Genomic DNA, 24,609 nt, shown 5'->3' with positions numbered 1-24,609 from the left:
GGCTTACGAAAAACGTTCTACTTAAATTGAGGACGACGCAACGAGCTATGGAAAGAGGATTGATGGGTGTAACGTTAAGGGATAAGAAAAGAGCAGATTGGGTGAGGGAACAAACGCGAGTTAATGACATCTTAGTTGAAATCAAGAAAAAGAAATGGGCATGGGCAGGACATCTAATGAGGAGGGAAGATAACCGATGGTCATTAAGGGTTACGGACTGGATTTCAAGGGAAGGGAAGCGTAGCAGCGGGCGGCAGAAAGTTAGGTGGGCCGATGAGATTAAGAAGTTTGCAGGGACGACATGGCCACAATTAGTACATGATCGGGGTTGTTGGAGAAGTATGGGAGAGGCCTTTGCCCTGCAGTGGGCGTAACCAGGCTTATGATGATGATGATGATGATGAACCGCGGGCATGCCTGCCTGCTGCTACTCTCTCTTCTTCGGCGTCCTGAGCATGCGCATTCCTCCTCCGCTGAAGCTCCTTCCGTCGTTAAACCAGCAACGGGCGTGGATTCTTATGGCGATTGTGTGTTTCACCTGGTGTGCCATCTTCCGTTTAAAAAAATGACGAAACTTACTTTCAGAACGTCCCTCGCACACTTTATATGAAGCACGCATGGGGACAATAAACGTGCTTGCACATAGAGAAACCCGTGGAGTTCAATGTGATCGGAGGGTGCGTGCTGCTGAAAAAAAGTAAAGGCACGGGAATGGTCGGCGTTATGTGGGCGCGCGCAACGGCGCTGCGCAGTTGCCCTACACCGGCGCAAAGAGGACACTCTACAGTCTAGCGTCACCGCGCACCTAGCGTAACCGACGGCGCTGGCTGTGCTCTGGCGTGGTCAGAGTGGGAATAGAGCACGTCTTATCTCGCACCAGAACCGCCACAACCGCTAGATGAGAGTACATCGGGCGTTGGCCTAGCTGGCCGGCAGCCTGCTGGAACACATTTCGGGTGCATTAAAGAAGTTTGGTTGATTTTCTGCCCTTAACAAATGAGGGGGGAAAAAGGTCGGCTTGGTATGCACATGTGCGCATGCATTGCGGTAACAGCTGATCGCCTAGACGCTCTGCGCCATGTTCAATGCGCCTCACGTGCCTCGACATAACGAATCAGTTTGTCCGTTGCGACTATAATTCATTCGTTTTCCGTGAACACAACAAGTATGGTTCGAGAAGCTCCATCCCCATGAGATCGAAGGGTGTTTTGAGTGGGATAATAGGTTGAAGCAACCCAGTGAGTTCCATATGCAGTGATTGTTGCATTGAAAGTCGCGTCAACCTTTAGCGTAGAGCTATACACTAGCCAACAGTCATGACCAGCAGTACCGCTTGCGTAGGGGGGTGGGGGAGAGAGTCCGCCAGAACCGCAGGCGTTCCGCCGTGGACCGTTCGTGACACGCGAAAAGAGTGTCGGTGGGTACTACCGCAAAAGAAGCTCCTGAGAAGGTCACAACGAAGTGCCCGTTCTCAGACATAACGAGCACTAGCCGTGAGAAATTTGTCGAGGAAGGCATGCTGGGCGGCCCTCTAGGTTATCAATTATGAACCGTAATGAATTGTCAACTCGCTGCTCTTTCATGAGGTCAAAGGTGTTAACAGCTAAGAGAAACCCACTTTGTTCTGTGTCTGCAGTAGTCGCTTGCACGGGGACGCGCGAAAGCATCTCGGCGTGTTCGTGATGGCGTCTTTGTGAATCGTGAGGTCACAAACACGACCCAAAGGGTGTACATTTACTTAAGAGTGTAGAGACAGAGATCTGTGATAAAGCTTGACATTTCGCTCACCGCAGTCAACGATCCGGCGGTGGAAATGTTCACGATGCTACCTGAAACAAAAATAAACATAGATAATTGAACTCTTAAGCGATAATGCCAATCTCGTGCGCTGTACAATCAACCACAACATTTTACAGAACGCAAAATTTGCGAGAAAGACTAATATCTGCACAGCCTCGCAACACAGCCTAGTATTCACTATTAGTCTCTACCAGTATATGTGAATAACATACTGATGTTTGGTTTTACTGAACACTGTTACGGGCTGCTGGGAAATTAAACTTTTTGAGATCCCGTGGCCCGTAAACTTTTGTGGTTGACTGCACTTCATTGCTTTAGGCGTCAGTTATTATTCGTCCATTACGAGAAACAAGATCGAAGCCAAACAAATGATGACGGCACCACCCATAGCTTTGGTAGGCCTCATGAAAGTACTATATTGACACTGATATATACCATGTATACTGTATTCACTCTGACGAGAGCACATAAATGTATACTGAGACCGCTAAACCAAACACTCAACCCTGTAATGCAATGTCTCGGGTCTAGGACATGGCATTGAGTACACCGAACGAACAAAGTCGTCGCGCAATAGATCTAAACAGAACATAATTCATAGATCACCTTTAGTTTGCCGCAAGTAGGGCACAGCGTTTTTTATCATACATAGCGAACCGAGGAAGTTCGTCCTCCAAACTCTGTTAAAGACCTCAATTGAGGTACTTTGAATGGATCCTGCCACGGCAATTCCAGCATTGTTAACCTGCAATAGAAAGAGTATAGTGAAATGACAACAGTGTAACGTGAAGGTTACTGAGATTTTAGGTGTTTCAATGCGTTAGCGTTCTTTGGGCATTTCACGTGCTTTCCGGGTGCTATGCATGTTTGTTTGTATGTTTCTATCTAACCGTTTTCCAGCCTACCTGAGTCACTAGCTAGTCAGTGGTCTAATAGTTAGCGCATCGAGCTCCTGTGCTGAGGTGACAGGCTACGAAACCAACCATTGGACCAACTTGGCTCAACAAGCATATGGCAATATTTGCATATGTGCCGCACTTCAACGAGCCCCTTTCACGTGGACATGAGCTACTGTAGACGCGGTGCTGGGTACGTACCGCTGTTCTAAAGAACTCCTTGACGCCTGCTTGGAGTACTGTCTATGTGCCACTCGGTTTGTGCTGGTCTTCAATGGACCTCTTTCATGCCAACTTGGATCTCTACGTATATTCCAGTAGGTGCGTGTCGCTCTTCCACGCCCATTTTCCGTCGCCCACTTGGGCATCTAGGTATGTGCCACTGGAAAGGTACCGCTTTAAAACGACGAAAACAATCCTGTTACGCTTATTCGATGCTCATTGGAATCGAGCCCACGTCTCAAGGGCCCCTCAAAGACACAACCCTGCGCTTTCGCAGGCTGCGCCGCAAAATGCACTGGGTGTGTGCCGCCTTCAATGAACGCCTTTCAGGCCAACATTTAGTGAGCAGCGCCACGAATACACTGGCTCTATTCCGCGCTTCATTGAACCTATCGCCAACTTGGATCAGTGAGTATGTGCCACCGAGTGTGTGGCAAATGATAGAACAATTCTCATCGTTCGATGGCACCGTTCGTGGCACCGAGCGTGGCATCGTTCACCACGTTTCTCGTCTCGGAGGCCGTCAGCGGACTTCTCTTTAAACTCACCTGAAACACTGCTTCTGATTGCGTAGCCCGTCCAATTTATGAGATCGTTCTGTGATTCCGGCACCCGCGGGCCTATCGAGATGCGTCCGCAAAGCAACAACAGGGTTATGGTGGCTAGAGGAGAACGTGTGCCGGCCTACCCATAGAGAAAGACACATACAATAGCATAGTTCATCACTTAATTGCATCATGACGCAAAAGCGGCGCTGCCCTCAGTACAACGGTTCTCAGCTGTGCATGTCGTCTGGTACTTGTGACAGACGGCACGCAATAAACAAACACGCAGAGGGAAAAACTGTCATCTGTCGCCGTCATATTGTGCAGTGAGGAGATTCAGGTTCTGTTACTGTGTGTTTGCAAGCTGCTAAGATATGTTGAAGCTTCCACGACGAAAAGGCTGGCGGCATGGTTAGCGGAGTTTCATGTACCATCGCGAATAAGCGGACTCGACACCAAATAGTGGGGGTGTTTTTGCTACAGAGAAGATCAACAAGCACACTTATTTCTTCGCTCTGAACCATAAATCCCGAGGGCCTGAAGCAGCATTCTTATCAGCACCTCCAAGAGCAGCAGCGCACACCACTTGCGGGTGAAGGACGCTTTTAAGAACAGTTCCTCAATCGCGACTTCCCCTATGTTGTCGACCAAAGATTTTTATCAAAGATGCACTAATATGGGGCTTCCACTCATGTCGATAATATGATGCCCAAGAAAATAAGAAAGAAATTTTTTTTTGGAACGTGACTATGACCGCGCACCCTCGGAGAGATCAGAGCAACGAGCTGGCAATGAACTCTCCGCAAATTACAATGTCAAGATTTCAGTGCCCGCGCTTGAGGAGCTTATCATCGCGTACACGCTGCATCATGCTCGGTCAATGGATCTGGAAGTGTAAAGTTCCGCGGCTACTGCATTTTCTCTTTGAGCGAAATTAGTTTTCAACATCACGCTCAATAAAGCTTCCTTGCGTTTGCGTTTCCGTACATTTAACTAAATGTATTGAAGAGACGCACACCGAAACGTCCGGCAAAGGTGCTTGCGTTTAATGTTTGTAAGGCGACAAACGCTATTCTAAAACTGCCTGTCTTTTTCAGGCAAATATTTGTGCTCTTGATACCTCAGGAAATACGAAACGATGTCTACCAAAGTTTAAACCGCCATTACTCGCGAGGCGCGGCAAACGCAAGGGGCGCGGGCCCGAGCTAACGCGCGCAGCTTGTCCTTATCAGTTGCAGCGTAACTGCTGATTCACTGTCGACTGGCTGGCCGCTCGTCTCATACACGCGGCGGTTATCAGATCCACCATTGTCGATTCGCGCTCTGCGGTGAAAGCTGTTGGCGTGGTCCTGTATTTTTGTATTAGGTGCATTCTGTTCTTGTCCAGCACTCTGTGTGTGTCATTGCACGAATTTGGAATCTTGGTGGTCCGTACGTCATGTGGTGTAAAAGCTGTGAACTAAAGGTGATTCCCAGGATTGCTGGGGTTGCTGCTCGATGAGATGTACATTAGTTGCAGAAGAATTTAAATGCATAATTTACTCATTACCAAAACTTCACTAATGAAGTTTTAACTAATTACCTTAAGGCAAATATTGAAATTTACAAATTCTAGCCGGGGAGTCCGCAAGGCGGACCCACTTGGGACGAATTCTCCAGATGGTGAAGTTTCGATATTCATTCCCGAACATTGCGGGGAAATGCATTGGCATCCAGTTACTTTTGCGCTTCAATGCATAAAACTACGTTTTGTTAAGAAAGTTATCGGAACAACAGTGCATACTTACAGCAAGTTTGACAGCGCATATCTCGTAACTTGTGTCATCCGCACAATTCATTTCAAGTGATTATACCTTATTAAAACTTCTTTCTGGGCGAGTTGGTGCATACTTGACATGAAAACTGTGTCCTGTCCCTTATACTTTGTGGTTGCATGTGTTTGCGCTGTAAACAGTTTTCATGTCATGATTATACCTTGTAGTACAACTAGCTATAATTTGTAAATTGCAATTGTGCCGTAAGATCAACATCTAAAGACTGAATTACTAATCTTTGATAATTAGTCGATTATGCATTTCAATTTCTTATGCAAGTAATTTGCGCCTCTTTGAGTAGACCAGTTCATGGACTGAAATTGTGCTAGCTGCCACAAGCAATTTTTCAAAAGTTTTGAAATTGTTCGCTGAAACACGCTGTATAACGAACCGCCGTGGTTGCTCAGTAGCTATGGTATCGGGATGCTGAGCACGAGGTCGCGGGATCGCATCCAGGCCACGGCGGCCGCATTCCGATGAGACCGAAATGCGAAAACACCCGTGTACTTAGATTTAGGTGCACGTTAAAGAACCCCAGGTGGTTGAACTTCCCGGAGTCCTCCACTAAGGCGTGCCTCATAATCAGAAAGTGGTTTCTGCACGTAAAACCCCATAATTAAAATAATTTACCCTGCGTAACACGAATTTGTGAATAAAACATAGTAACAAAGTCGCACATGCATTCATATATCAGGTTTGTCCAATTTAGACGCTCCAACGAATGCAATTGATACAAATGCGAAATTTATTATTGCTACTGAGTTACGGTTTTCTGCGTACCTCTATTCATTTTTTTTTACGTTTACCAATTTGTGGCAATTCTTGTAAAACATTTTACGGCTTAAATCAAAATATTGTTTTCTGTGGTCCCTGTGATATAACTTTTTCTTTTAAATGATAAATTTTATTCAAATCCGTTCAACGGTTTTCTCAGAAAAGCAATCTTGCTTTCTACGTATGTTTGAGCAGCTGGCATCGGGATAAGACAGAGCTAAAGCTTCCTTTTAAACAAAGCATCACGCCCTTTCTATATGAAACTCACAAAACATAACTGAATATAGGCAAGCTGGAGGCCACAGCCATGTAAAATAAAGTAAAAGAAAAACATCCATAAAAAATAAGGTTAGCTTCAGCGGAAGCGTTGTGGGAGCACTAATATCGGCTATACATGTTATACGGAATGCGACCGAGCTGTCTGGCCAGGCTTGTAGCGCAATCGTCGATTCATTGCCAGCTGAGCAAATATTGAGGAGTCTTCGTGATAACGTTGATACATACGCACGCTCGTCCTCAAGTGCCGAGGTGAAGCGACATTGTCAGGGCGCGCTTATTTTTATTGTGTTTAGTTGTGCGTCACCGCATACGTCATGGCGTGAATTTCGAGTTCTTTAAGGTCGATACGCCACGTCGTGGCAACAGGAAACTTCATGAAAAGTCTCTAATTGCTGGCTATGATGCGAAAGCATTATACTGATTCTAGACCTCGTAACACCGTGAACGCGCTCATGTTGTACGCTCGTAACGTGGCGCGACCTCTTCTTCATTGACTGCGCCATCACGTGACCAATGATTTACGCACTAGGCCGCACCTTTAGTCAGCCAGATGGCTGCGACGTGCCGTGTGCAATGATGCACGCACTAGGCACAGACTTAATCAGCCCGAACCATAAAGCATCCGTAGCGTCGGGAAACGTGCTAGTCGCGCACCCAAGCGGCCCGGGTTCCATTCCCACGCAGAACAAATTTTCCCAAATTTTCTCTTCAAAGCGATTAATTTAACTTTTTTGCAAGAACCTCCCTGACAATTTTGACGCCAATCGGCGCATTTTTTTCGTCTTCTCACTTTTTGCGCCGTAGCCCATTTTCAGCACCATCTTTCGGTATCACCGACTACACCGGTGGGTTTTCGCGTAATGGGGCATATAATGCTTTCGCATTAAAACGTGCATCGACTTTGTGTGTGTCTTCACCATAAAGCATCTCGCCTTTCTCTTTCTTCACCGCCGCACATAGCCGATCAAGGTTCAGTTCCTGCAATAGGGTTGCTCTCTTATTTATTTATTCATACCGTTGCTGTGTGGGCAAAAATACAGGTGTTATAAATTGGAACACTAATACAAACGAAATACCATCGTATAATAAACATATTACCGCAACTCAGCAGAACACAAGTGAGCAAGAAAGTACATTTGGGTATATTAATTCTGATTTCAATATCTAGAAGTGGCCTTAAGTACAATAGGTATTTTCACTCAACAAAGCTCTGCCAAATATTTTACCATCATTTTACAGGGCAACATCATTCGGTAATTGGTTCCATGTATCTATAGCCCACACAATAAATGAGTTTTTAATGTTTTAAAGGACTGTGCGCTGTGCTTTACAGCCTTTATGAGCTTCCCGTGCTTTGTGCGCGGTAACGTTTTTATGTCCGCCTTATGATCTTCCCTTTACATTTGTTAGACTTCTTAATTATAGCCTGCGCAGCTTTCTCTAAGAACAGCCCTTCCGGTAGGAGATGGAAGGTTCGCTCTCTATCCGCCACCACTGGTCTGAGTTGTCCAGCAACTAAGTAGTCGACCAACCGACGCGCCCGGTTCTTGAAGCCTTATTACTAGCTAAGAATTGCTGCGCGCACAAAAATGGCGACCGTTTAGTTCAGTAAGCACCCCAGGTAAGCCCGAAGAATATTGGTTCGAAGTTATTTCGATCAGGAAGAAAAAATGATTTTATGTGCAACTTCAAAATTCATTATTTGCGCTCGCAACATTGCTCATGCATATAATCAGATGGAAACAATATCAAGGGTCACGGTGGCTCTTTCGCTCCCTACTGTGCTTAAGTTTCCCGAATGTGGCATCGAACTGAGCTGTTTCGTCGAAGCCGAAAGGGTCCTTGTTGACAGTAACCTTACATTAATCGCTCTCAAGGATTTCAACGACGAAAGCGCGGAAATAATTGCGCCGGGCGTGCAAACATGCGGTATGCTCGGCGATCTGCCTCAGAATTTTCAACAGAGAAATAGCCTGTCAACTAAGCTGGAGGTTGAAAAAGACAAGCGTTTGTGTGTATCGGGCCTCTCTCAAAGGGTCGCGCCTGGTGCGCGGCGTTGTTCTGCTCCAACAAATGCGACAATTGACTGCTTCGACCTTCAAAGGCAACCGTGCGCTGCGACACGTTTTGCAGTAAATCACACGGCATCTCATAGTATATAGGCAGTAAGCTCCTCTGACTGCTCTGCTTAAGGAACAGGCTTTGAAACCAACCGTAGGACCAACTTTGGTCATTGGTATGTGGCACTGGGCATGTGCCCCCGTTCAGTGAGACTATTGTGATGCCAGCTTGGAGTGGTGGATACGTGCCACTTGGTGTGTGTCGCTCTTCAATGAGCCTCTTTGACGCCATATTAAGTAAGTGGGTATGTGTGTACGCGCCGCACTTCACTGACACAAAAAAATTGTCATAGAACCTATGTCCCTATGTCTGTCGACGGTAATCCGCTAACATTGAATCAGTATAGCGAAGCGACGTATTGCCACCGTCGAAACGAGTTATGTATGAGGCATGTGCTGCAGCGGGATGCCTCTCTCGCGCTTCGCGTTGCCTTCTGGACACGCTGTGCCGTCTAGCGGCACTTCCGCGAAGTCCTAGCGTGGCCTCAGAGAAGGGCGGCACGCTGGTGTCTGCGAAGGCTGAGAACTGCTTGCCGCAAAGTCCGTGGCACGTACTCGGCGACCCAAGGTGGCGAGAGGTCATGATCCTACTTTCTCTCTTAAATAAAACAAATTTGATTAAAATCCGTTGAGCGGTTTTCTCATAAAAGCAATCTTGCGTTTTACATACATTTGAGTAGCCGGCATCGGAGATAGGCCAGAGCTGTTACCTCATGCAGGCTAGGTGACTATTTGTCACCACCCCCATTACACAGGCGACGCCAATAAATCATCATCTTAATCACGCGGATAGTTTACTTACGCTACCTTTACTATGCCTCGTTAAAACGAATTAATGTTCTGGGAGCGCTCGGTCATAACATAATTAGTTTTTGTTTTCGCAGAATAATGGAACTTCCGCTGGGGTGTACTAGTAAAGCACCCTCACTACAGTGGTCCGGTTCTCGATTCAAACGTGTTCAAAATTGGTCATAGGGTGTCGCTTGCTAATATCACATTCAACGAAAACGTGTTATACTGATATGGCTGATGTCACAGTCCTTTATTACTTTGTATATATATATATATATATATATATATATATATATATATATATATATATATTGCAACCGTACTGTCCGCGCACCATACTTCGGCATCTTATTGTAGAGGAAAGAAGCCACTACTCAATCACGCATGTGTTACATACACAGATGGCGCCATTGTCGCGCCGCGCAAGACCGTAATTGGCGCTCAATTTACCGTCTCGCTCGGCGTTCACAAAGGCGTAAGTCGCCATACACATTTGAATGTGTACAGTGCCTCCGCGTTCGATACGCAGGGAGCGGAAACTGCGTAAGACAGCGGGATGCCAATTCGCCTCCTCGGCCTTCGACCGCGGTGGTTCCACTAAGAATAGGGAGCGACCTAAATTGCAAGATTAATCTACAGGACTCCTGCTAACTATATCGTAGGTTAAGCATGTAAGCTTTCTAATACCGAAACAAGTACCGCATATACTCGTGTAATAGCCGCATTCGTGTAAAAGCCGGACCCAAAACTTCGTTAAAAAAAAAAGATTCTCCCAAAGCATATAAAAAAATTATGTCTATATAAGCCCCACCGTTGATTCTTTAGAACGTTGGCAGTGTTATTTGTTGTGTGGTTCAAGAATTCCGAAGAGTCTTTTTTCTTAAATGGGCGACAAAACAAGGCAGCCGTGCCGAGTTTTCGGCTCCTCCAGGTAGCAACAGCACAGCCTCCGAAATTTAGTCGCTGCCTCCGAGACGCTGCCATCGCCTGTCTGTGGGGCGTCACTATTAATTGCATCCTGCAGAGAACGTGCCACGGCAATAGCCAAGAATAGACAAAGCAAATAAAGCTCAGTAAAAGCCAGTACCACCGAAATTTTTTACGAAAAATAAATGTTCTGTCTTTTTCCGCGTGTAATGGCCAGAGCGCCGATTTTCAGCGCAAATCTCGGAAAGAAAGAACACCTGTGGCCATCGCACGAGTATATAGGGCATACCTAATGTGTACGGCTACGTAATTGTTGCACCCAAGTGACAACGCACCGTCTGTAGCACGTACAAAATGTTTCACGTACCTTACCGCGGCTGCATTTTGATGCAAGTACCCGAATTTTGATTTTGTTGCGAAGGCACTCGAATGCGACGTTAAAGGAATAGCTTATTATCTAACTCGCATCTGCGTAGCACACTAAAGGAAATGTGTCACATTATGTAGGGCCGTGCACGTGAATCTCTAGACCACAAATTGAGATTCCTGCTACCAATGAACTATTGGCAAAACTGAAGGATTACTTGTCTTCAGTCTCACAAATACGTTTATATTCACTGTGAACTCATGGCCGACGTTGTCATACAAGAAAATATGTTATAAAACAACAGTGAATAGTGGGCAAGGGGTGTTGGATAATACTTCGGCCTATTTTGTTCTCTGCTCTCTTGAGCGCTTGCCTATAAAGAGAAATTGGAAGAGTGCAGTATACTATACCTCGACTGCGTTGCTTAGGTTGCAGCATAAGTCCCTGCTTCTGTTTTCAGCCTTCATCAAAAGTACACTCGATTGTTAGCAATGGGAACAAACCTTGCCTTTTGACTAGCTGTTCGTATTTTTTACGGCGAAGCTCTAGACCTCTACCATCCAAGGAAGTTATTGCGTCGTTGTTGTAAGCAAGAAACGCCCCATACGTGGGCCGATCTCGGAGATAGTGCAATGTTCTGCCGACCCCCGGCGCAGGTGAAGCAGGCGGTAAGCACTCCCCATACGTGGGCCGATGCGGAAGATTGTGCAATGCCGGGCCGACCCGCGGCGGAGGTGAAGCAGGTGTTAAGCACTGCCATACGTGGGCCGATGCCGAAGATACTGCAATACTGTCCCGACCCATGTTGGAAGTGAAGCCGGCGTTAAGCACTACCCATACGTGGGCCGAACCGAAGATTGTGCAATGCCGGGCCGACGCGATGCGGAGGTGCAGTTCGCCATTAAGGGGCCCACACACACCGCTTCTCTGGTCATCTTTCTTCACAGGGTGGAAGGGCACTCAGTTTTTGTTTTATATTGATTCTAACTGCTAAATATGACATGCTTTCAAGCATTTTTAGCCATCATTCAATAAACGAGTCAAGCATTGAATGATTCTTGAGTTCTGCACACTTTTGATTCGATTATTTATGTAACCTGTGTGTCTTTTCATTCATATTCCGGAACACCAAACCTGTTGTTCTACCTATTGTTCGTTCCACTGCTCTTAGATCCTGAAAAAGGCTTACAGTATTATTAAATAAATAAATATACTCACGAGAATATCAAGTTTGCCGAAGTGCTTCGCCGTCTTCAGCACCACATTTTCGACATCCCTTTCCACCGCTACGTCACCGGGTACGACCAGCACCTGGAATGGATTAAGAAGCGAAATTCTAAAGCAGAACCGAGTTGAAGAACACAACGAAAATTGTGTTCTTCAGTCGCTGTGTAAGATCTTTGCCCTGTTGTGTCCCTCATTTGTTAGTTGTGTTGTTCTGGTCAATTGTCCTGTGGTATTCGTTCTGTCATCCTGCGCGCTCGTGCTGTTCAATCAAATTGTTTTGTTGTCATGTCATCCAGTTTCGTCCAGTAGTCCTGTTGTATTGTGTTTCCCTATTGCATTGTTCAGACGTGAGGTTGTGTAGCCTTGTTTTATAAGCACTTTGGGTTCTGTGGAAGCAATTTTTAGTCGTGTCGCGTAGTCGTCTCCTCGTTTATTGGACCCCTTTGAGCTCTGTTGCGTTTTATTGGCAGGTTCGTATAAACATGTGACACTGCTGCGAGGCGCTTTGCACAGCAGTAGCAATAAAAATTTATTTCTTGGAATATATTTAATTTGCCAAAGAACAAACATCCGCAATTCAAAATAAATGTGTTCTGGAGTGTCTAATAAAAAAGAATATAAAATGCATTGCATTCGCAGTTTGGTTCCTGCACGTGCAGATTTATTGCGCAATAAATGCGGGCCTTTTCGGAGACAGCACCTCAAACCGGACAGAATGACCATAATAGTGTATTTCCAAAAAAAAATAGGTATATTTGTCAGGCAGAAGTGCATTATGGATGTGTGTTCTTTATGAACATACTTCCACACCCTGGCACGTAAGATAATATTATACCTAATTTTCTTTGTAAGAAATAGTTGCAAAATGAATGTCAGTTCCTCACGCGGAGCTAGCGAACATTTTTCTTCTACGCTACTACACAGCCGTTCACCGACATAATAATTTATTAGGATTTATTTTGTACTCAAATAAAGATCGCGAGATACATACGCATGGCTCTCCGCCGACCACAACGTCATTCTCTCTTCTATTTCTGAGGTTTACTTGGTTGCAAGAAATTTACGGAATAAATTAAGCAGCGCTCCCTCCTCTCCCCCCAAAACATGAAGAAACAGAGAAAGAGAAAAAGCACTGGCTGGTTGTATGAATGACTTATGCTTTCTCAACATGTCAATTTCCTCCAGCTTCGGCATCATCGTCGCTTTGCACGAAAAAATTCGTAACATTTGTAGCATCTAAAACACTTCCGTTCTCCTTAAAACTTAGCACATATTATTTCGTCGCCTAACACTTCGCTTTAAAGTACGAATAAATAAAGATGAACATGACGGCGAACACACACAAGCAAAATAGAGCATTAAGTTCGCAACGCGTTGTCCGGTGAAGCTGACAAGCTGATACGGCCCGAGAAAAACGAACAACACGATTCAGAATCATGTCCATCCGCCTCATCTGTAAGGTCGTCTGCACTGCAAAGTTGTTCTCAAGTTTGTAAAGAACTAGCCAAAGCGTGCGCAAGTATTTTTCCTCATTATTTTTCTAAAAATGTACATAGTTGAACTACATTAGCTGCAATGTTTTTCTTTCCCTTGTCCAACTTAAACGATCACGTAGACATATTCAACACGGCGGGCAGTGTTGTCTTTGATGGAAAGTAGATGCGTGGCCCTGGTGCTTCCCCTTTTCTTTTCATTCTGCATATTTTCTTCTCCCGTGTATGCCTTGCTATTTCCTTCTTTAATTTTCCGTCGAGCATTCCGTGTTCGCCGCCCCTTCCTTGTCGATCTTTTCTTCCACAGTCGTTTTTCAGTTTGTGCCCATCGCTACTGTATTCTTCCTCCTTTATACGTTGTCGTCGATAGACGCCACAAGCATGCCGCCATCTGCTCAATAGCTAGCCCTTCGTCTGATGTTCCCGCCCGCGTCCAGCTCTCCGCTCGTGGACGAATCGTTTCTCCATTTCAAATGAGCACAAGCAGGCAACTGTGTGGTGTTCGAAAATGGCGACAGTGATTTACGAAATGACAGATCAAACTAAATTCCGTCGTCTATATGGTTTCCCTTGCTTTCCAAAGACACCAACGCGCAGCGCGGGAATACAAACGCAAGATTACACCAACATCGCGAGCACAATGTTGTCGTGGTTCTTCTGGCGCAACTAAGTAAACAGCACGCGCACGACTAATCGCATGCACTATATTTGTAGCATCAGGGACTGCAGGATAGCACAGGCAATATAGATATTTCCGATTAACGTATACGTAGACACGTGATGCTAATAAGTACACCATTCGCATTTATGAACATTTTTCAACAAGAATTCGATGACAGCTTTTAATCAATATGATAAGATTAATATTTGCATTACAACGTGTTTAAATAGTACAAATGTAAACGTTACTGTCGTTTTATATCCTCTGTTACATTGCTCCAACATCGGAAAAAAATGTTATATGCTTCTCTTGCATTGTTACTAGTTGAAGCTTGTTGCAGTGTCCTACTATTATGTCTATACTAGAGCAGGTTATGTTGTCGTATAGCAAGGTTGTGTCTTTACTACGAATAGTTATTAAGTAATTATGTTATTAAATATTATGTAATATTGTAACGTTTCCACGCAAGGTGGTAATGTCGTGTAGTAACGTTCTGTCGTTACTACACCAGGTTGTGTTGTAACAAAAAAATGTGTAGTGGCTACACAAGCCTGTGTCTTTACTGCCCAAATTTGTGCTGCTACAACATAAGTATCTGTTGCGTTTTTGAGCTTTATAGGCGCGGTGTCAGTAGAGGGAGATCAACAGCACAGCACCCGCTCATTGTGCGACTCCAACGAATACCAGAAAGGAGCAGGTCGATCTACAGAAAGAACAATCGGGGCCAGCAAAGCGCTAGCCGTATAGGTCGGCATCGACCTATATGGCCCGCTTCCTATGACGCCAGACAGCAATCGGTGGATCGTAGTTGCTGTTCACCATCTGACACGCTACGCCGAAACTGCTGCTTTACCAAGTGCTACAGCGCGGGATGTAGCCTCTTTCGTCCTACATCGCTTCGTGCTTCGACACGGTGCACCTCGAGAACTCCTCAGCGATCGAGGTCGCGCCTCCCTCTCCGAAGTCGTCGAAAGTTTGCTTTCGGGATGCCACATTATTCATCGGACAAGCACGGCATACCATCCACAAACTAACGGACTCACAGAGCGATTTAATCGCACACTTGGTGATATGCTCTCTATGTACGTGGCATCTGATCATGGTAACTGGGACCGCATCCTTCCATTCATCACGTTCGCGTACAACACCGCGATCCAGGCCACTACGGGATTTTCACCTTTCTTCCTCCTGTATGGCCGCGAGCCTACGCATACCATCGGCACGCTCCTTCCATACCGTCCTGACGCCTCCGAGTGTCTACCTGTGTCCGACGTCGCCCGACAAGCCGCAGAATGCCGCCAGCTAGCGCGCTCCTTTACGGCAGAGCAACAGCAGCGCCATAAAGAAAACCGCATCGACACGCTTCCAAACACCACCTACGCTCCAGGCGTTCTTGTTTGGTTGTCGGTCCCTTTCCAAACGCCGGGGCTTTCCTCGAAACTCGTCCCAAAATTCGAAGGGCCTTACCGAGTCTTGGAGCAATTATCTCCGGTGAATTTTCTAATTGAGCCCCTGTCACCACCTGAACACTTGCGCCGGCGTGGACGTGACATTGTACACGTCTCGCGTCTCAAGCCCTACCACGACCCTCTGCCTCCCGATTCTTCAGGCGCCAGGATAGCTCTTTTTTTCCGGAGGGAGATTGTGGAGAAGAAGACGCGCCTCGCGGCACAGCCGCATCACCAACGCGCGGCTCGTCTCGGCTCGCGCTGTTCATTGCTGGCGTCCGTTTGGACAGTGCTTCGGGCTGCCTAGCCGTTCCCGGTCGCTTTGCCTTCGCATTAGGCGCCGCCAATAAACCTTTTCTCAACATGTAGATGTTTACTGTGATCAGATATTATAGTACATGGGACGTGTTTCAGGCTCGAACCAACGTTTTAGAAAAGGAAACTGCCTCATAAGCACCATTGTCGAGACGTTCCGTCAAGCCATAGACTTCTTTACGACCACTGTTCATCGTTTCAATCCTGCCGATTTTGCTTTTATTGTGTCTGCTATATTGTTTTATAGGTTTAGGACAATCCGCAAAACAAGAACAAGCGAAACGCGGTAGCCAGCTTTTCAACAAGTGCATTTGTATTTTTCAAGATTTTGGTGACTTACAGCAAGAAAGAGGTGGTTATTACGTAGATTAATCTAGATTGAGTAATGAAGCTCCGCTTCCCCCTCCGCAGAGTTGCGTAATAAGATAAAGGGGCACTATGGTGGCCCTTACTATGCTGTCTTCGGAAACCCCGCTATCTGACTATCCGTAGCGGAGTCAGTTCTAAATAGTGAAAAATGACACCACAGGACAGCCAAGCAGCATTAGACCCGAAAAGAAAGGCAAAAAATAACTGTAATCTCTCATGTGCGCCATTAGCGCGTAATTTGAAAAAGACAGGAAAACACGCAAACGTAAATGTTATATTTTTGGCTCTTCAATAACTTTTCTCAATGTGTTCAAAAGTAAATAAAACAGCAAGAAAGCCAGTGCCCTGCTGCATAGGGCACGAAAACCGTTTTTTGAAACACTGTGTTGAGAGTGTTGTTCATTTGGTCCCGCTGTCCTATAGAAAAATATCTAGGACACACAGCCAGATGCCTAAATGAGAGATTAAAAGAGCGTAACTACAACGTACATAAAGCGATTAGTCACTGTCCGGCTTACAGTATGGAGCGCACGGACTTGTGTTCATCGTATCGGCGTATGGGACTGCCTTGCGACACGACCAACCCGCTGCTTTTTCCTGTAGCCTGCTCGTCTATAGTCAAGAGTGTGCTTGCGGCACTACTTGACTTTTGCAGTGCGATTCAACTAAGAGCGCGGCTCAGAGCGCGGCTTATGTTTTATCTTGCCGCCTTCTCCTTTCCTCTCTCTTCATCTTTCTCTCCCCACACCCCTTTCCCCGTGCAGTGCTGTTGAGGTGTCCTCCTGTAAGAGACAGTTGCGGCAGTGCACATATCTCTTCCATTCTCTTTAAAGTCACTTCGCACACACACACGCCACCTAGGTATCCACGGAAGAGATGTTGGTTGCACTCCAATATTTTCAGGCACAAACGTTATAGCAAAAAACAAAGCAAAAATAACTACAGAAATAATTGAAGCCGCGGGAACAGTACGCCTAAAAGAAAATTGTATTATGCCTTCTCTGAACTCTCCCAAAAGGAACTCGATTTTTTTACTCACAATTAACACCACACGTGCTAGTGACACATGCCGATGGTGTAATTTCACGATAGATAGCGATAACTGCATCACGTTATGTTAGTCTTATTTCCTTAGATTTTTTACGGTCACGGTGTATATATGCCCACACGTAAAAAATAAAAATCAGTTCTATACAACAGAGCGCCGTCTTTATCCTTTCTTCGTCTTGTGCTCCGGGAATACTGCGCCATGAACAATCTAGCCCTAGCAGCAGCCGTAGAATCTTAACTGGTATTTTCCAGGTTTCATGTTTGAAAACTATCGTCGGCGTAGGGGACATGCGGTAAATAGGTTTGATAACCCAACAATTAACACAGGTCATCGCTCTTTAATTATCGATCAGTTCTGATTTTCTGGTTTAAAATCAGCTATCACAATTCACAATCGCACTAAGATCAAACAAATTCGTGGTTGATATCGCTGGGTTCCACGCAGCATTTTCGTCCCGGTTTCATGACTTGCGGAAATAAGCCTTCAGCTCGGCAAAACCAACTACTTGCCTTGTCTCGAGGAAGTCCCTGTGCGCAGCAAGCCTCAGCCACTCTCTCTAGATTCGCTGTGTTCCGCCCAGTCAAGGACAACCAACATCCAAGAGAGGCAAAGTGCTTAGCCGTGCATTCGCCAATTCCCGCCGAGGCACCTGTCGTTCGCAAAAGGATTGCGATGATTGCGCAGTGTACACAAAAGTGAATACCAGCGAGGACCAGGTAAAACTACACAATTCGTTAGCTGCAATACAAAATTGGTGCAACAAATGGGGGATGATACTGAATGCAGCAAAAACTACCAGTATCTCCTTCCCACACAAGAAAAATGCGATTGAGTTTATATACAGAATAAACAATATACCACTAAGAAAATTCGATGAGGTCACATATCTCCGGGTCACTCTTACAACAAAATTAAATTGGGGAGCTCGTATAAATACCATGTTTGACAAGCAGTTAGGTAAACTACATTTCTTCAGAAGAAAACTTAAACACACCTCGTAGTATTAAATTAAAATTAAATTATGGGGTTTAGAGCAGTATTAAATTAAATGCATACAGAACCCTCATCAGACCCGCTTTAGAGTATGCTGACATTATTTGGGCTCCGCACCAGAAGTATTTAACCGTCAAACTAGAACGAATACAGAACTTAGCATTGAGATTTATACATTCACAATATTCGTGTCAAACGAGCATTACGAACCTGAGCGTCAAGGCTAACGTTCTACCACTGGCTCAACGTAGAATGATTTCCAGATTAAAATTTCTATACTTGCTTTTTCACGGCTCCTATCGAATATCGCAAGCAACATACATTCAAGCACCATTCAGACTTTGTGCCCGAACGAATAATAATAAATCAATACGGGACCATCCCAGCCATGATAACACTCACAAGTACTCTTTATTCCCACACGCCATTTCCCATTGGAACATGCTACCCTCTACTGCCGTAAACTGCCCATCTGCCAACGCATTTATTAAAACTATTGAGAATCTGGAATTCGAATGGTCATAAGTAACTGATTGTTGTGTTCATATAGGAGGTTGTGGCCAAGTACTGCACCAGGGTGGCCAATCCTGCTCTGGTGAGTAAATGGAGAATACCTTAGTAACTTGCGCTTCGCTGATGATATTGCCTTGCTTAGTAACTCAGGGGACCAACTGCAATGCATGCTCACTGATCTGGAGAGGCAGAGCAGAAGGGTGGGACTAAAAATGAATCTGCAGAAAACTAAAGTAATGTTTAACAGTCTCGGAAGGGAACAGCAGTTTACGATAGGTAGCGAGGCACTGGAAGTGGTAAGAGAATACATCTACTTAGGACAGGTAGTGACTGCTGATCCAGATCATGAGAGTGAAATAATCAGAAGAATAAGAATGGGCTGGGGTGCGTTTGGCAGGCATTCGCAGATCATGAACAGCAGGTTGCCATTATCCCTCAAGAGAAAAGTGTATAACAGCTGTGTCTTACCAGTACTCACGTACGGGGCAGAAACCTGGAGGCTTACGAAAAGGGTTCTACTTAAATTGAGGACGACGCAACGAGCTATGGAAAGAAAAATGATAGGTGTAACGTTAAGGGATAAGAAAAGAGCAGATTGGGTGAGGGAACAAACGCGCGTTAATGACATCTTAGTTGAAATCAAGAAAAAGAAATGGGCATGGGCAGGACATGTAATGAGGAGGGAAGATAACCGATGGTCATTAAGGGTTACGGACTGGATTCCGAGGGAAGGGAAGCGTAGCAGGGGGCGACAGAAAGTTAGGTGGGCAGATGAGATTAGGAAGTTTGGAGGGTCAACATGGCCACAATTAGTACATGACCGGGGTAGTTGGAGAAGTATGGGAGAGGCCTTTGCCCTGCAGTGGGCGTAATCGGGCTGATGATGATGATGATGATGAAGTAACTGAAGTTACCTGTATTTCGTATGCAGCCTCTTGTCGATGCATACTTATGGTAACTTGTTTTTCCTCCTTCACAAACCAGTCATTTAAGCAGGGTGTATGTATTTATTGAGTATGTTCATTTTTGTGCGTGCTAATGCTCTTTGTTTTGAATACAGGAGTTTCACGCTTTTCTTTTTTTTTTTTTGTACTGTATTCCATGTCGTAACCACTCCTGCATGGGCCTGACGAGGGCTTGCAGTATTGTGAAATAAAATAAATAAATAAAAGGAGAGCACACTCTGAGAAGACTGACCCTATGCAAACTTCCACTAGAAAAGGCTATATGAAAGACAATTACAGAAGTGGACTGATGAATATCAGCTTGTGTGTTTGAGCGCCTTTCATAGCTCCTTATGTTCGTAAGCATAGATAAATTGCCTTCTATGATCACGAAAATAACTTTTACACAAGGTTTCACTGGTCTTGCATCAAGTCAAAACGTCAGTAGGCGCCTACCCAGAAAAGCATGAGCTGCGAGCAAACCCTTTAACACCCTTGAGAATATTGTGATCTAATATTTTAGCTTATGCCTGAATTTCCAGTGGTTACAGAATTCCGGAGAAATTTACGTTGATCTGGTAATAATGCTGCTCTACTTTACCAAGTTTATCACATTATCGATGAGCCCTTCATAGCGTTAAGATACTAACAGAGATTCTTTAGGGCTCTCAACAGTACTTGAACGAAAAATCCTTGTTTTTACATAGATACACATCAAGATGTTTTCTTGTATGTTTGTAGTGTACCCTAAATTTAGCCGGCAATCGTAGAAATGGAAAAGTGAAGCGGCTGTCGCGTACAGCACCACGTGCACGTGCCGGACGGACATCAATCACTTGACCATTTTGACGTGCTCTGTGCGTATGTTCACACGTCACTGAACTCCTGAATCTAGTGTAGGGGAGCAATAGGTCCTCATCTCGATGACAACGTATGCCAATAGGCAAAGGTGGATATTTGTCACCAAAGACGTTGAAGGTAATGGGCCGAAGTGACTGTACCTGTCTGAAGTTTAAAAGAAACAATCACTCTACAAAGAGGAAAAAAGGAAATTGACGTTTCAAGAGTGATATGTGCCTCTTGTCCACAATAAAAGCGATGAGTAACAGCCAAGCCTGATACATTGGAATAGATGGCACTAAGGTATGAAGTGTAGCAGAGAGAGCGTGTGAAAAACCGAGGCCAACCGAACGCTTTCTGAAGCGCGCGAAATACCAAACATTACGGCGGAGGCTAAACGTAAGAAAGCAACAAAATCTGTGATGATTCAGCGAGAAAAGCGAGAGGAATACGTTAACATTGCCTAGAACCTCTTTGTGGTCCCGGATACATGATTTAGACCATCTTTACCACATTGCAAAGAGTTCTTCAGGAGCTCACTCGACGCATGTCCTGCGAAGTGCAACAGACGGCGGCCAGGAGTCAGCTAGCGTCAGTTGTGGTGTGTATAGAAATGTATACCTCGGCTAAGTGACCAGCTTTTTGCACTTCACATGCACTTTTTCCTGCTTTTAGACTCGTCATGCTAACGTATTAATAAACATTATACGCCACCTTCGAAGAATAAACAGAGAGTATGCCGACTCTATTGCCTCGACCTTCTGTCACCACAAAGAAACCTTCACCGAACATGACCTCCAATCCACAGCCAGTTTTGATTCACTGAAACTGAACAAATGAGGTTCAGCAGAAATGGTCGCATCACGAAAGCCAATACACCCTTCTCATTAAAATGCTTGATTGAATCAGTTCTTTATAGAAAACACCAATAAGTATGTTGGCGGCTCTCTCTGCTGCGTTTAATGTCTTTTAAATAAATCAAAATAAAAATGGGTCTGCGTAGGTTTACAATTGTGTGTGAAGATGGAATTGACAGAGAGAGAAAGAAAGGCGAAGAAACTACTGTGAGGTTAACAAGAGGATATCTCCGGTTGGCTACCCTATACGAGAGAAGGAGGAAAGCGATGCGAAAATTAAGAGAAAAAGAAAAACAAACACACAAGAGAGAACTGTTTCTCTGGGCACCGTCACAGTCTGCGAAGGCGTTACATAGTGTTACACAGTGTAAACGTCCCACGAATATCTACGCCACACAGTGAACAGTCACAACTTTTCACACAGTTTGATGTCTTTTTAATAAAGCAGCAATTAGTGCTAATGTTCGTGTAGGCCAGTTTCCAAGAATGATGATTTCCATGAGTGGGCGCTTGTCCAGTTGGTCTAGCGTGGCTGAGAGGGCTGCTCTTTGTGAGTTCTGATGTGGGCATTCGTAAAGTAGCTGCGCGATCGCTTCGTTACAACAGCAGAAGTCACAAAGTGAGCTTTTGGGTATTCTGATTAGAAAGGAGTACGCATGTGACGCTACCCCAAGCTAAAGACGGACTAGAGAGGTGCAGTCACGTCCTGGAAGGTCGAGTTGAATACGCAGCTGTAGATACGGTCTAGGGCATGAAGTCATGCACTAGTGAAGTCGGAAGAATTCCAATGATCCAATGTTAAATTACGCACAAGCGCGGAAAGTTTTTTTCGGTTCCACGGCTCTACAAAAAAGAATGGGAACGCAGTTGACGCCGTCATGGGCAGACGGGGCAGCCGCGTCCGCTTGATCATGATAGTTATTAGGCAACCACCGATATATGGTGTCCTTCGCCAACTACTCTATGGTGAACTTCTCTGATCTCTGCGACGAGCTGCTCATGTGATCCGTGGCACAGTGCGCAGCCTAAACCTGGAGGGCTGCCTTAGGATCACAGAATATTGACCATAGACGGGGTGCTTCCTTCTGAATGAAATGAATAACCCCATTGAGGAATACCAATTCAGGAGCTGTCGTTGATGATAGATGTGAGGTTTTTAGCTGTAATTGGTGGATCTTTCTGGTATCGCCATCCGGGCAGATGAACTTGCAGGTGTCACTAAACCATTGGTATAAACATCTAAGCAGCCACTGTGCACCTTCTGTAGATGTCCTAATGTTGACTGTTTCAGGGCAATCGACGGCATGGTAGGTGTAACACGTTTGTGCAGGCACCATAAATGCGAGGATGGTCTTACTGCAGGAATGTAGTCGATAGCAATAAGGTAGTATGGGCCACAATTGTATGAGTGAAAGTTATGTGTCACCTCTCTCTAGGTGACGAAGCAAGATGGTGAGAACGTAGTCGGGCAACGTACCAAATATATGCCATGAGAGCGTTGGTGGCTATGTATGTTGATATTGGGTGTTATCACGATATGACACTCATCGCCCCTGCAGACGTACACCTCGGAAGACCGACACACGTCTTTAGGGCTCGAGTCTGTATTCATTGGAGTGCGCGTAGGTTTGTTTTCTAGGTGTTGCCTAACACAGAGAGACTGTCTTGCGAACCCGAGGAACACGGCATTATAAATCTACAGCATTGACCGCACTGATGTGCCCCATGACTTTCCGCCCAGAAAGCTGAGGAGGTGTCTTATTGAAGTTTACCTACTCTTAAGCTATGAAGCGTGCGGGCTCCATGATACGTCGCAGTCGAAAATTACATCTATAAAATTGTGTTTCCGTGCATTTGCAATTGTTTGGTCATTGAAACTTACAGAGTAAGGGCTCATTGCTTGGAGAGTGAATGCAACAAAGCAGCATTTATTTGCAAACAGCTCTAAATTTGATTTCCGCAAGCAAAAAGATGTTAACGTAACTGCCTTTTGTAGCCTTGCTCGTACCTGCCGTCGTGTCACGGCAGACGCACAGATGCAGATGCCATCAGCATAGACTGATATTTGAATAGTGTTGGGCGAGCCTAGGATAATGGCAATAAGCGCTAGGATGAATACTCTCGAGCTCAGCACCTCGCCTTGCGCTGCTCCACGCAGTATTTGGTGGCGAGCCGTGGCACCTTACTCCGTCATCACAAAGTGTCTGTCGGTCAAATACCTGGATAGCCTCTGGAAAGAGCGGCCACCGATTCCGCATTGAATGAGAGCCTCTATAATGTCATAATGTGTCGCAGTTTCGTAGGCGCTGTGTACGTCTAGCAACAATGCGGGAGTGAGCTGTTTCAGGTATCTTTGATGTTGAATAAACGTGACCAAATCAATGACATTATGTAAGGATGAGTGCCCACGCCGGAAGCCAGCCATAGCATCTAGGCCCACGTTGTAACTTTCCAGGTACCATTCCAGGCACCACAAAACTATTTTCGCAGCGAAGCTGTAGTATACAGCTACGAGCAGTGGCTCATAACCCCGTAAGACAGAGGCTTCAAACAGTCAGCAAAGTGAAACGAACAGTGCATACATTCGTTGGAATCAGGCATAAAACAACAGGGGCCCTATAACGTAAAACTATTCCAATGTGTTTTCATTCCAATCTCTTTTTGTCAAATTTACGTAACCGCCGACAAAAGCATCGGGCGGTGACCCGCAGCGTTGCCTGAACAGCCCAATGAAACACTCGCCTCGTTTATAGGAGGGCACTTTTGTTTCCTTTGGAAACAAATAACATTACCAGACTGGGTGCTTTTTTTTTCTTATCTAATTCGCTGACAAGATACGAGGAGCACGTTCAAGTGGAAGGGTTTTCATAGGGCCGAGCCAGTGAACTGAAAATAGATATCCAGATGAAGAAGGAGGTGCCGCCGTCTGCGATTCGTACGCGTTCCTTTTCTTTGCTTGCGGTGGCTTGTCTGAAATGGCGGCGCCTTGCAACGGACAGTTAAAAATGCCGCTAAAATGGATCCTCAGCAAAGAAGAGTTGGCAGAGCGACGTCGTATGCAGCCCGAAAGGGCTCGATAACGTTGTACGGCCACTCAAAAACTTCTGCTATACGCAAATAAACCCGTGCTCCCAGGCAAGTGCGAGTTGCCAGTGCCTGAGCGATCGGCGGCAGCCGTCTTCTATTCCTTTCAGAACGGGGCAGCCTCCAGCTATTCAGAAAAAAAAATCCAGTTTTATTCGGCACACTAATGCATCTTTAACGCGTACACGTCACCTTGACGCAATGACTTTTCATGGTTTAGTGACGTCGAATGGCAGACAGGTGAAGTTGGTGCAGCCCGAAACCTTTTGAACAATAGC

At 45.4% G+C, this 24,609-nt stretch overlaps 1 protein-coding gene across 3 annotated transcripts in view; it reads right to left on the bottom strand.

Annotated features, from left to right (window-relative positions):
* The window catches only part of LOC126525261 (meso-2,3-butanediol dehydrogenase-like), a 71,140-nt gene that overhangs the window by 26,785 nt on the left and 19,746 nt on the right, over window positions 1-24,609 (bottom strand). For all 3 annotated transcript variants that reach the window (XM_072287295.1, XM_050173288.3, XM_055067586.2), the window contains exons 2-5: window positions 17,610-17,749; window positions 11,755-11,847; window positions 2,407-2,545; window positions 1,789-1,829 (exon numbers count right to left, since the gene is read on the bottom strand). In XM_072287295.1, coding sequence (XP_072143396.1) covers window positions 1,789-1,829; window positions 2,407-2,545; window positions 11,755-11,847; window positions 17,610-17,749 — 413 coding nt within the window. The remainder of the gene's footprint in view (window positions 1-1,788; window positions 1,830-2,406; window positions 2,546-11,754; window positions 11,848-17,609; window positions 17,750-24,609) is intronic.

The sequence above is a fragment of the Dermacentor andersoni genome, chromosome 3 (genome assembly GCF_023375885.2).
Source record: "Dermacentor andersoni chromosome 3, qqDerAnde1_hic_scaffold, whole genome shotgun sequence".
Classification (NCBI taxonomy): domain Eukaryota; kingdom Metazoa; phylum Arthropoda; class Arachnida; order Ixodida; family Ixodidae; genus Dermacentor; species Dermacentor andersoni.
This window is presented reverse-complemented; position numbering and strand designations above follow the sequence as displayed.